General features: G+C 39.6%; 1 protein-coding gene across 10 annotated transcripts in view; it reads left to right on the top strand.

Moving 5' to 3' along the window:
• neo1a (neogenin 1a) overlaps window positions 1-8,512 on the top strand; it is a 242,255-nt gene extending 233,743 nt beyond the window's left edge. For 4 of the 10 annotated variants that reach the window (XM_055011891.1, XM_055011901.1, XM_055011898.1 and 1 more), the window contains 5 exons: window positions 481-573; window positions 1,844-2,008; window positions 2,913-3,194; window positions 3,582-3,718; window positions 6,389-8,512. In XM_055011891.1, the coding sequence (XP_054867866.1) occupies window positions 481-573; window positions 1,844-2,008; window positions 2,913-3,194; window positions 3,582-3,718; window positions 6,389-6,541 (830 nt within the window). In that variant the 3' untranslated portion in view covers window positions 6,542-8,512. Of the gene's footprint in view, window positions 1-480; window positions 574-1,843; window positions 2,009-2,912; window positions 3,195-3,581; window positions 3,719-4,720; window positions 5,033-6,388 lie in introns of those variants that run through there. The other 6 variants (XM_055011915.1, XM_055011899.1, XM_055011904.1 and 3 more) reach the window with 5 other exon arrangements.
• Window positions 8,513-12,901: the final 4,389 nt, after the last annotated feature.

Below are 12,901 nucleotides of genomic sequence, written 5' to 3'. Positions count from 1 at the left end.
TTACTTTACAATCAAACAACTTGTCATTGTCTAGAAATGATTTTAAATTTCTAGTTTTACTAATTTACAATCTGCAGTTAATGTCCTCTCTGGAATTTTTACACTTTGAGGGCCGGATTGGACCCTCTGGAGGACCGCTTTTGGCCCGCGGGCCGCATGTTGGACACCCCTGGTTTAGAGTTTGGCCGGCAGACAGGAAGCTACACTCTGAGAGCTTCAGTTAGAAAACAGGGAGATGAGCTCATGTGTTCAGGTCCTGGAGATTATGGGATGGTTGTCTTTGTTGATGTTTATCATGCAGAACATTTCATGCTTTTCACCCATTTCCTGTAAATCCACTCAGTTCAGAACAAAGAAAGCTGAGTCCAAAGCCAGAGGTGTAAATCTGATTTAAAGATCCTGAGGTGGATCATTCACAACAGAAATCAGCAGCAGAGTAGCGGCTCGTTCTGATTGGCTGGTTTCCACTATACCTTTTAGGCCACGAATCAGAGGACAGCATGTCTACACTAGCAGGCCGCCGAGGGATGAGGCCTAAAATGATGATGCCTTTTGACGCTCAGCCGCCTCAGCGTAAGTGTCTGTGAGAGTGTGTGAGGAGTCGAATCTGGAGAGAATTTAGAAACTGGAACACCGAGATTTTAAATACAGCGGTCCGTCGCCATGTTGCGGTTCACTTTTCACGCTCTCACTGTATCATAGATTTTTAACCCTCCTGTTGTCTTCATTTACGGGCACCAAAAATATTGTTTCCTTGTCTGAACAAAAATCTAAAAATTCAGCAAAAGAATTCCCCAAATTTATGAAAATTTGCAAAAACTTCAGGAAGAAAATTCCAATAATTCCTTGAAAGTTTCCCTTAAAAGTTTTATAAAAAATAATCCCCCAAATTTGGCAAGAAAATTCTTGTAAATATTTTCAAAAGATGAGTAAAAATCTTCCAAAAAAATCCTAAAAATATCTAAAGTGATTCCATATATATCATTAAAACTTGTAATATTTTCTTTAAGAACATTCACATAAAAATCAACCAAAATCCAGCAAAATTTGCTGGATTTTGGTTGATTTTTTTTGTGAATGTTCTTAAGAAACATTTTTAACATTTCTTTTTTTCCACCAAAAAATGTTCAAAGATTTCCCAAAAATGTTGAAAATGTGGACATCAGAAGTTTCACTGTGAAAATATGTTTTTTTCCCACATTTTCAAACTTTAAAACGGGTCAATTTGACCCACAGGACGACACAAGGGTTAAAGGAAACTTGTAAAGGAAACGTTTAAGGAATTATTGGAATTTTCTTCCTGAAGGTTTTGCAAATTTTCAGAAATTTGTGGAATTTTTTGCTCAATTTTTGGATTTTTTTCAGACAAGGAAACAATATTTTTTTGGTGCCCGTAAATGAGGACAACAGGAGGGTTAAAGAAGTAAAAGGAAAGTTTAATAACCATATTTATGCACATCAAACAAAAATTGAAGCTCCTCCTAGATAAAGTGTTGCTCTGCGGTGTGTGGGGAGGGTTTATAAAGCCTTAGAATATATAGAAATAATAAAATAGTCGCTACTTCGCGGGTTTTCATCTGGAATGTAACGGCCGCCACAGACGATGGACCGCTGTATATATTATTGTATGTAGAGAACAGCTTCACTTCATTCTCGTTAAATGTTCGTTGTTTGTTTTCTGCTCATCTTCCTTCCACAGTTTGCTCACTGAGTGAGGATTATTTGAATGTGTTTGATAGAAACAGCTGCATGTTTCTCACTAGTTCCACATCCGTCATCATTATTTTGGCTTTTTAAACACCTCATCCTGTGTGTGTACGTGTGCGTGTGTTTTCCATTCCAGCTGTGATTAGTGCTCACCCCATCCATTCCCTCGATAACCATCACCACCATTATCACATGGGCAGCCTGGCGTCGCCGACACGCAGCTACCTCTACCACCAGGGGCACCCTCGCCCTCACGCCTGCGCCTCCCCCATCTCCCATCTAGACAGGGTGGACTCCTCAGGTGAGACTCACCTGGTCGCATTCATTCATGTGCCGCCTCCATCTTCTATTCATAGCTGTACTAACCGCTCTTCTCTGGCCTCTGAAATGATGTTTTCTGCCGTCTTTTGCTCACCTGGACTTTTAAAGGAATCAACTTTTCCAGCAGGAATGCAGCCGGACAGGGCTCTACACTGCAAAAACGCTACATCTTACCAAGTCTGTTTGTCTTATTTTTTGTGAAAATGTCTCATCCCACTTGATTTAAGATAAATTCACTTAACAAGAGACATTTCAGCAGATGGAGGGACTTGTTTTAAGACAATGCATCTTAAATATCTTGTTAAGTCAAACAATCTTGAAATTATCTTGTTTTGAGTTTAATTTTACAAGAAAAAAGGTTCATTTTACTTTTCATACATTTTTCAAGCTGAGGTGTTACACTGGAAAAATGCTCCTCTCAAAACAAGAAAAAAAAAACTTATTTCAAGGAACTTTTACCTTGAACTAAGTGAAAAAATCTGCCAATAGAACAAGTGAAAAATGTCTTGGTAAGATTTCTAGAAATAAGATGTGATATTTAGAATATTGAGATCTTAAAATTAGCTGGGAAAACTTATTTTAAGCTCTATTTTACCAGGATTGTCAAGCTTAGGAGTCTTAAAATAAGCCAGACATGCTTAAAAAGATTTTTTATTTCTTTATTAAACTTTTAAGGGAAACTTTTAAGGCATTGTTGGAATTTTCTTCCTGAAGGTTTTTGTAAATTTCCAGAAATTTGGGGGGGGGGTTTTTCCAGAATTTTTGGGGTTTTTTTCTAGACAAAAAAACTCTTATTTTTTGGTGCCCGTAAATGAAGACAGCAGGAGGGTTAAATCCTGTAAACCATGTGCTCACTGCCTGTCCCCCCTCTGCCTCCCCTCCAGAGTCGGTGAGGAACACCCCCAGCTCGGAGCCCCTGCCTCCGGCCACCGCCTCCTCCCAGGCCTCCTGCCCCTCGGAGATCCTGGCCGACCCCGAGGGCAGCTACCACGGCTCCACCACCGCGGAGGAGGAGCCCAGCTACTCCAGCAACCTGCCGCCTCACCGCTCAGCGCACCCCCACGCCCACCCGCTCAAGAGCTTCGCCGTTCCCGTCATCCCGGCCTCCAGCCATCCGTCGTACGAGTCCCCCGCCCTGCCCAGCACCCCGCTGCTCGCTCAGACCGGTGAGAACTCACTTCAGACACACAATTACACTGAGGCTGAATCGCATTACAGTACAGGAGGTCCTCGGTTTACGGCATCCTCCACTTACGGCATTTCATTGTTACGTCAGTGTTCTGTTTCCATAGAGGTGCAGGACTTTGTATAAAAATGTGAGAGGAGCAAATAAAACACCCAGAACCTGCTTTAAAGGTGAACTTAACACTGATTCTCACCGCTCTGAGTCTCTGTGAGCTGAATGACGTTTCTAAGACTGAGCCAGGATCAAGGATTTACTAAAATAAAGAGAAATGATCTGAGGGTTTCCACGAACTGATTTAAGCTCATCTGAAGCTGCATTCTCGTGTTGCCTTCACTGACCGTCGTGTTTTTGACCGTTCCTCTCCCAGGGCCTCCCACTCACCCCCACGTGGTGAAAACAGCTTCCATTGGAACTCTGGGAAGGACACGAACACCGATGGCCGTCACCGTGCCCAATGCCCCCGACGTGCCGGAGACCAGCAAGATGCTAGAAGACGTGGACAATGTGAGTACAGCGCCACACACTGGAGCACTTAGTCCATGGGTCCAAACCCAACATCTCCAGTATCAATACCACTCAAGGTGACCGATTCTTTCAGGTCTTTTTAACCAGCTATATGTCTGTAGTTTACATTTTGATATGATGCTGTTGCAGACTCACAGCTTAATGAATGTTATCACTGGTTTAATGGACACAATGAAAGGATCTGAGACAAAAGTCCAATTCAACAGGATTATTCCTCATTATGAAAAAATAAGAAACGCCACACATCATCATCTGTGTTAATAACTTTACAGCACAGAACAATATGATAACAAAGTGGAGACTGAGAAAGATTTCACTGCTATGGCAACAAGATTGTCTGTGACAAAAACAACAAACAGAATGACAAAACAAGATGCAAAAAGAAAAAACAGGACACAAAATGACAAAACAAGGAGCAAAACGACAAAAACAAGACACAAAATGACAAAAATGAGACACAAAATGGAACACAAAAAGACAAAAATAAGGCACAAAATGACAGAAATGAGACACAAAATGACTAAGCAAGACACAGAACGACAAAAATGAGATTGAAAAAGACTCTCACATCCTGATGTACTCATGATAACCCAACGTACATTTTAGTAGCACTTAGGTTTGGTCACCTGAGATGGTTCCAGTATCTGGTCTGGTCCAGGGACTAACTGCAGCCTGATGTGATTCATGAATTGATCCAGTCACACGTTCCTTCCAGATCCATGTCAAGTTTTTTTTGGACACTGGACTGTTTTCAGCTGGTTGTAACCACACTTTCTGTTTCTTCTTTCTCTCTTTTTTTTTATTCTTTCCAACTTCAATCTCACCATTTTTTTCATGTCGGCTGCTTTTTCGATCAATTCATTTAACGCTTAACAACCGATTTTAACCAACAAACACCCATAACCGGAATGATTTCATGTTTTTACGTGCTTTGTTGGCTGTTGATTGTGTGTCGTCGCTGTTTTTTTTTTGCTGCTTCAGTTTCTTTAGTCTGTCCTCCCATCCTCCCCCCACTGCAAAAACTCTAAATCCTACCAAGTCTATTTGTCTTATTTTTTGTCAAAATGTCTCATACCACTTAATTTAAGATAAATTCACTTAACAAGAGACATTTCAGCAGATGGAGGGACTTGTTTTAACCCTCATGTCGTCCTGCGGGTCAAATTGATCCGGTTTAAAGTTTGAAAATGTGGAGAAAAAAAAAATTCACAGTGAAACTTCTGATGTCCACATTTTCAACATTTTTGGGAAATCTTTGAACATTTTTTGGTGGAAAAAAAATGTTAAAAATGTTTAAGAACATTCACAAAAAAATCAACCAAAATCCAGTGAATTTTGCTGGATTTTGGTTGATTTTTATGTGAATGTTCTTAAAGAAAATATTAGAAGTTTTACTGATATATATGGAATCACTTTAGATATTTTTAGGATTTTTTGGAAGATTTTTACTCATTTTTTGAAAATATTTACAAGAATTTTCTTGCCAAATTAGTTTTTTTGTTTGTTTGTTTTTTTAAAAAGAAAACTAGTAAGGGAACTTTGAAGGAATTATTGGAATTTTCTTCCTGAAGGTTTTGCAAATTTTCAGAAATTTGGGGAATTTTTTTGCTGATTTTTTGGATTTTTTTCAGACAAGGAAACTATATTTTTTGGTGCCTGTAAATGAGGACAACAGGAGGGTTAAGACAATGCATCTTAAATATCTTGTTCAGTCAAACAATCTTGAAATTATCTTGTTTTGAGTTGAATTTTACAAGAAAACTGAAAATAAGTTTAATACATCTCAGATTAGAAGGTTACATGAAAACAAAAATCTGTTTTTGAGTGAAAACTACAATTTATTTTAGCATGTCTAGCTTATTTTAAGACACCTAAGCTTGACAATCCTGGTAAAATATAGCTAAAAATAAGTTTTCCAGCTAATTTTAAGATCTCAATATTCTAAATATCATATCTTATTTCAAGAAATCTTACCAAGACATTTTTCACTTGTTCTATTGGCAGATTTTTTCACTTATTTCAAGGTAAAAGTTCGTTAAAATAAGTTTTTTTTTTTCTTGTCTTGAGAGGGCATTTTTCTAGTGCCCAGCACTGGAAAAAAGTCTTGGTAAGATTTCTTGAAATAAGATATGATATTTAGAACACTGAGAACTTAAAATTAGCTGGGAAAACTTATTTTAAGCTCTATTTTACCAGGATTGTCAAGCTGAGGTGTCTTAGAATAAGCCACAAATGCTAAAAAATAGTAGTTTTTCACTCAAAAATAGATTTTTGCTTTCATGTAACCTCCTAATTTGAGATGCATTAAACTTATTTTGAGTTTTCTTGTAAAATTCAAGTCAAAACAAGATAATTTCAAGATTGTTTGACTTAAGATATTTAAGATGCATTGTCTTAAAACAAGTCCCTCCATCTGCTGAAATGTCTCTTGTTTAGTGAATTTATCTTAAATCAAGTGGGATGAGACATTTTGACTAAAAATAAGACAAACAGACTTGGTAAGATGTAGAGTTTTTGCAGTGAGCTCGCCTCACCTCACCCATTCCACTCCCCCCCAGTCCTGTGTGAAGGATCCCTGACTGACCCTCTCCTCCTTCTCCTCTTCCTCTCTTCCTCCTCCTCCTCCTCCTCCTCCTCCTCCTCCTCCAGGTGCTTGCCTCCCTCGCCCCCTGTCCCTCCCCCGCCCCCCGCAGTAACCCTGTTCCTCTCCCCCAGAGCTACGAGCCCGACGAGCTGACCGAGGAGATGGCCCACCTGGAGGGCCTGATGAAGGACCTGAACGCCATCACCACAGCGCCCTGAGCATGCACTCACACCCGAATCAAACGCACCCTCTCCGTCAAACACACACATTTACAGGGACACTTTAAATCAAACGCACCCAAACGTTCGGAGCCGGGAAGCCGCTGGACGCTAAAGTGGCTTCTGGTGTCCGAGAAAAACACAAAACTCTCCCGTCGCCCCTCTGCAGAGATTAAAAAAAAAAAAAGCAAAACCTCCACCAGACTGAACCCTTTTTCGGCTCACCTCGCTCAGTCTCAGGAAGGAGATGGCCATGAGAGGAAGAAAACGTGAACAATCATTCTCAGAGACGATGAACTTTTAGAACATTGGTCGCTTTTCAACCGGAAGATTGTGAATTTTTCTTTCTTTTTCCTCAGCAAAAAAATCGGTTCCAGTTGGAGACGGTTGATTCAGTGTCAAAATGGAGAAAGTCCAAAAACGTGCTGGTTTTTAGATGTCAGTGCTGGAGGCGGCGCCGTCGACAGTGTTGGTTTGATTCGTGTTTCTTTGTGCATTTTGTATATCTATTGGGCCGTTTCAGTGAAGTGAACATTGGAGTCCAGCCCCTCCTTTACAAGCCTACATTATTCACAAACTTTTTTTTTGCTTTGACCCCTTGTGTCATATATTGTGCCATGACTTTTTATTATTTTCTATGTTATTGTATTATTTTTTTTACACACATATCCTTATAAACGTGTACATATGTTGTTGTTTTTTTTCTTAAACTGCCTCATTCTTTGGATGTTTCATTTCTTATTGTTTGGGATGAAAGTGGGATGAAGCTCAGTTTTCATATCAGTGGCGAAGGAGAAGCGCCGTGTTTCTACATTCTTCTCGCCCCCTTTGTACATTAAAATGTTCTTTCCTTCAGTTTGTCGTGGGAGCTCCGTTTTAAAAGCCTTACCAACGTGTTTGTATGTCGGCCGGCCGACACGACTCGGTGTCCCGGCTCGGCTCGGCTCGGCGCTGTCACCGTGGGACTCGACAGCTTCTCCTCACAGGTCGGGGGAACCCAGGACTCAGGGCGCTGATCCCACCCCTCCGAAAAGAACAAACCAATCAACCACAGCAGACCAGTTGTCTTTTCTACGATCGAATGTGTGTGACGTTTCCAAAAAGAACCAATATTTGGTTTCAGACATCGCGCGTGCAGCCCAGTGTTTGTTGGTTTTCTTGTTTTTCTTTCCTGCTGTCGTTCATCAACGCCGCGGTTCTTTTACTAAATCTTCTCAGATGCAAAGATGTTGGCCTTTTGAAGGGCACTCCCAGATTTTTTTTTACATGGTAGGTTTTGTATGAAGTAAAAAAAATGAGAAGCTTGTTCTAAACACAGATCCGATGTTAAAAAAAAAAAAAAAAAGGTAAAAAACGTTCATTAAGAAGCTAGTTTTTCATCACCCTCTTACCCAAAGAAAGCTGTCATTTGCAATCATAGTAATTTGCTCTACTTTTGTGAATACCATGTTTCTCATTAATGTACATCGTCATGAATGTCAATATAACTGTAAGAGATTTAACTATGGAGAAAACGCGGAACGAGCGATTGAGAAAAAAGGACCGGACTCCGTTTGGGAAATAATCTATCGAGTTGTAAACAGTCGAACCTGTATTGCACTTTTTCACAATTTTTGGAAAGTACATTTCTTACATATCTTGTGTTTTAAATATCAGAAGCTGTTTGTGTAACGTAGTGTCCTAGGTAAGCAGCAGGCAGCTGGTCTTGTTTTTTATGTTTTTCTGTTGTTTCTTTTTTTTTTTGCTTCAGAGACGATATGAATCGAGCAGCGAGTCGTTCACGTCGCAGCTCATGATGAGGAATTTGTTGTTGCTTGTTCATGTACAGAGCTTTCTTTGCTTTCTGTAGAAAAAAAACGAAATCTGTGGCTTTTTAAAAAATGTTGAAAAACGATCTGGAAAAAAAGATGTTTTTTATTGGTGCTCCTATACATTGTGTATACAAACTATAATGAATACTAACAAAGTAAATGTTTCTGCTCGTCTTCTTTTCATCGAACATCCGGACGCCCAGCAGAGTTAACGGGGTTAGTATCGATCGATGAAGAATGGATATGCAATAAGTTTTTCATTTCAGCAATGTTTAGGGCAGGGGTGGGCAATTAATTTTCATACGGGGCCACATGAGAAACTTTGACGGTTGTTAAGGGCCGGACCAGTACACTTAAAAGCTCTGCTCAATATATATCTCAATAAAAACAATAAATGAAACAATACAATGATATAATGAAAATGTGGAACACAGAACACAACTATTTAATGAAAGATTTTGTTTTTTCATTCAAACTACGATTGCTGCCTATTGAGTTGTAGATATTTACTATCATAAAGACATACTTAAAATGTGAAACTGATTTTCCAAGTGCTTTAATTACTTTTCAGCAGTCACTGTTTTTACAAACAAAGTAAGTAAGCCATCACTCAGAATTTATTCTACAACAATGTGACCATCAGCTGGCAGAGATTTGAAACTTGCCTTATCATGTCAGTTTTTGTTCATCATGAACGCTATGAGGTGTTGTCAGTTTTTCTAAATCTACATTAAGATGACTGTGAAGCATAAAGAAAGACAACAGCTCCCCACTACACTTACAGCAATGTTCAATATATCTCAATAAAAACAGTAAATTACACAATACAATGATGTACAATGCCCAAGTCTTGAATCTCTGCTCTCAGATCCCAAACTCGTTTAAGCACCTTGTCCAGGCTGATCCATCTGACAGCTGTCTGGTAACCAAGGTCACCATGTTCACTATCTTCACTATCATCTCCTCCACAAAGACAACAAACTGTCTGTAATTCAATGCTCTTGCCCTGATGAAGTTAACTACTTTAGCTACAACATCAGTCACGTGGTTGATTTTTAGCCCTGATTTACACAGCACCTCCTGATGTATAATACAATGCAAAAATATCAGTTTCTGTTCTGGGTTTACTTCAGTCACTTTATCTTGCATCCGTTTCAAAAGTCCAACATTTTTCCCTGTCAAATTTGAACAGCCATCAGTAGTAACACCAACCAAATTCTCCCATTTTAGTCCCAGCTTGTTCATGCATGTATTTACCTCAGTAAACCGTCGTGGTTCCCTTCATTGGCTGAACAGCTGCCAGCTCCTCCTCATCTCAAAGGTTTTTGTTAGTCCACGTACAAAGATGAGTAACTGGGCTGTGTCACGGACATCACAGCTCTCGTCCAGAGCAAAGGACAAAACGTCAAAATCGTCCACTTTGTTGTGCAGCTGAAGCTCCAGATTTTCGGCGCTGCTCTCCACCCGCCTCGTTACGGTTCGCCTCCAAAGGGCCACATTAACGAACGCTCCTTTCTTCTCCGGGCATATAAACGCTGCAGAGTCCACCAGACATTCTTTTATAAACTCTCCATCAGAGAATGGTTTACTGTTTTTGGTGATTTTGTAGGATACTAGAAAACTCGTCTTGACTGCTGCATCCCTTGATGTGAGCTTTGGTAAAACAAAGTCATTGCTGCTTTAGCAGTTTAGCTAGCAAACCTTCAGACATCCTCCCCGCTCTGCATGAGTCAAATGTTTGTACTTCTCCGCCATGTTTGGTCTCGTAATGTCGATTCAGATTAAAATCCTTGAGCACCGCGAGCTGTTCGCCACAAACTAGACACACAGCTTTACCTCTGACTTCAGTGAAGAAATACTTGGAAGTCCACGTCTTGTTAAAAACTCTGCATTCGGAATCAATCTTTCTGTTTTTGCCGTTAACTGACATCTTCCTGGACTGAAGCTGACCAACAAACCAATCAGCGCATAAACCTTATGCTAAATACGGAAAGCACGCGCGAAAAAACGTTAATTTAGCAGATCTTTCAAAATAAAAGCAGTGCAGGCGTATTGTTTGCATGTATTGTGATGAAATATATTTGCATTGACTTTTAATATTTTCCAGTGACCTCATACGGGCCAGTCAGGGTCATCCGGCGGGCCGGATGTGGCCAGCGGGCCGTAGGATGCCCAGGTCTGGTTTAGGGGGAAAATACCAAAAAAAAAAAAAAAAAAAATCACGTTCTCTCAGCGATCAACAACTTTAAACTGAATGTCTTTGAGTGCATTTTTAACCCTCGTGTCGTCCTGCGGGTCATATTGACCCGTTTTAAAGTTTGAATATGTGAAAAAAAAATGTATCTGTACAGCAAAACTTCTGATGTCCACATTTTCAACATTTTTGGGAAATTTTTGAACATTTTTTTAGTGGAAAAAAAGAAATGTTAAAAAAAACAAAATCCAGCGAAATTTGCTGGATTTTGGTTGATTTTTATGTGAATGTACTTAAAGAAAATATTAGAAGTTTTACTAATATATATGGAATCACTTCAGATATTTTTAGGATTTTTTTGGAAGATTTTTACTCATATTTTGAACATATTTACAAGAATTTTCTTGCCAAATTTGGGGGATTTATTTTATTTATTTTTATAAAACTTTTAAGGGAAACTTTTAAGGAATTATTGGAATTTTCTTCCTGAAGGTTTTGCAAATTTTCAGAAATTTGAGGAATTTTTTTTTTTTTTTTGCTGAATTTTTGGATTTTTGTCAGACAAGGAAATGATATTTTTTGGTGCCCGTTGAAGAATCCTAAGGCCAGTAACCTCCTAAATCAATCAAATTAATTAATTAACTATCAGAGAATTACTGGACCAGCTCTCCATCTAACGGGTCCGGTTCCCGTAGCCCATATGGTACAACCCAGATGGGATCTGAGGAACGTTTTTAAGCTGGTAAGCGAGAAAATTCGCCTAGCTTCTAACTGCCTCCATCCAGACGCCTATCCTGCTTCCACTGATAACTAACTCAACTGAGTAGCCACTTTTGAATGGTCAAATTAATTACCAGTCACGTCTGTTAACGGCAGCTTTTCTCTCATCGGATTCTGCACTTTGTAAGTTGCTAGGTTTAAATTTAGAGGTTAAGGAATGGATAACCCCAAGGATAAGTTTAGAAAAGGCCACCAACGACTAGGTAATCTGACAGAACCAGTTTTAGATGTAATGCACACAGTAACCTGACTTTTTACAAACTGAGAAGATATATGTGGTTAATTCATCATCATGATAAAAATGAACAGAATTTCCAATCTATTAACTTTAATTGCAGGATGAATACTTTATTATAATATTTCAGCAGGGAAATAGCAATAGCCCATAAATCATCAGACAATCAATTAAACATTAATTCTTATAACAGTCACTTAATATGACTCCTAACTGGAACTATGCTTTTATCTAAGAAGAGCGATAATCACCCAGACTATGTAATTTGGAGGGGGAGAGCAGACGGTGTGGCCTCACCTGGCTGCTCACCTGAAGACCGACGCCCCGCTGGGCTCTGCTCCAGGGAGGAGGTGGAGGAGGTTCGGTCCAGATTTAGATCTGCTTGTATCCATTTTTGTTCTTTGGGCCAGTAAAAACTTTGTTAATCCATTCTGGTGTTAATCCTTTGGAAATAGTAGAGTTCAGTTATATTCCTTCAGTCAGCGTTATTTTTAGATCACAGTCTTTCGTAATCCTCAAACAGTGCAGAAAGAGCACTCCTTCAGTCCATAATTCCAATAGAACAGATATTCCTTTGCAGATCATGTTGAATCCCCCGTCCGAGTTACGTGGTAAAATCCCCTTTGCTCAGAGCATTTCTACCCTGGCTTGCAACGAGTGACCACCTCGCAACGACTCCCAACTCGTGTCTCGATCCAGTGCAATTTATACAACAATTGAACCTTTTGCATATGCAATGACTGCACACTTAATTAACATACGTGATGACAGCATCCATCCCCCTCCTTACTTGTGCACTGCTTCCATCCACTGACCTCGTGGCCTCTGCGTGCTCTGGAGGAACTAAAACCATCCACTCTGGACTGTTCCAGCAGCTCCCCCCCAACTCATCCTAAGACCCCTCCATGTTTGAGGAACTGAAACTAACTGTTTGGACTGTTTGGACCCTTCCACTCAGTCTCACTTCTCTATCAATGTATTTGTTCCATCTGCAGCTCAGAGCAGGCCTCCACTCAGGAAACAGAGAAACAGATGTCAGACTCACAAAAATCCCTGAAGTCTATTTCGAGGTTAATAACCTTTACTGTGAACACTTGACCCCAGTTCACCTTAGCTCTTGACTTCTCACTTCATTACTAAGTTAAAAACCTTAGTTTAACAGTAATCAAGACTCTTTCTAAAACATCTCAGTTTCATAGTAATCAAAACTCTTAAAAGCATTTCCATTTAATAAAGCATTAGTTCCTCATATTTGTCATATCTATCAAAACATCAGTTTCCCTGGTAACCAAAAACATCACATTTCACAGTGAGTTGTTCTGACTTAGTTACTTCTTAAA

Source organism: Amphiprion ocellaris, chromosome 1 (genome assembly GCF_022539595.1).
Source record: "Amphiprion ocellaris isolate individual 3 ecotype Okinawa chromosome 1, ASM2253959v1, whole genome shotgun sequence".
In the NCBI taxonomy this organism is placed as follows: Eukaryota; Metazoa; Chordata; class Actinopteri; family Pomacentridae; genus Amphiprion; species Amphiprion ocellaris.
The sequence above is the reverse complement of the archived record's forward strand: the minus strand, read 5'-3'. Positions and strand labels throughout refer to the sequence as shown.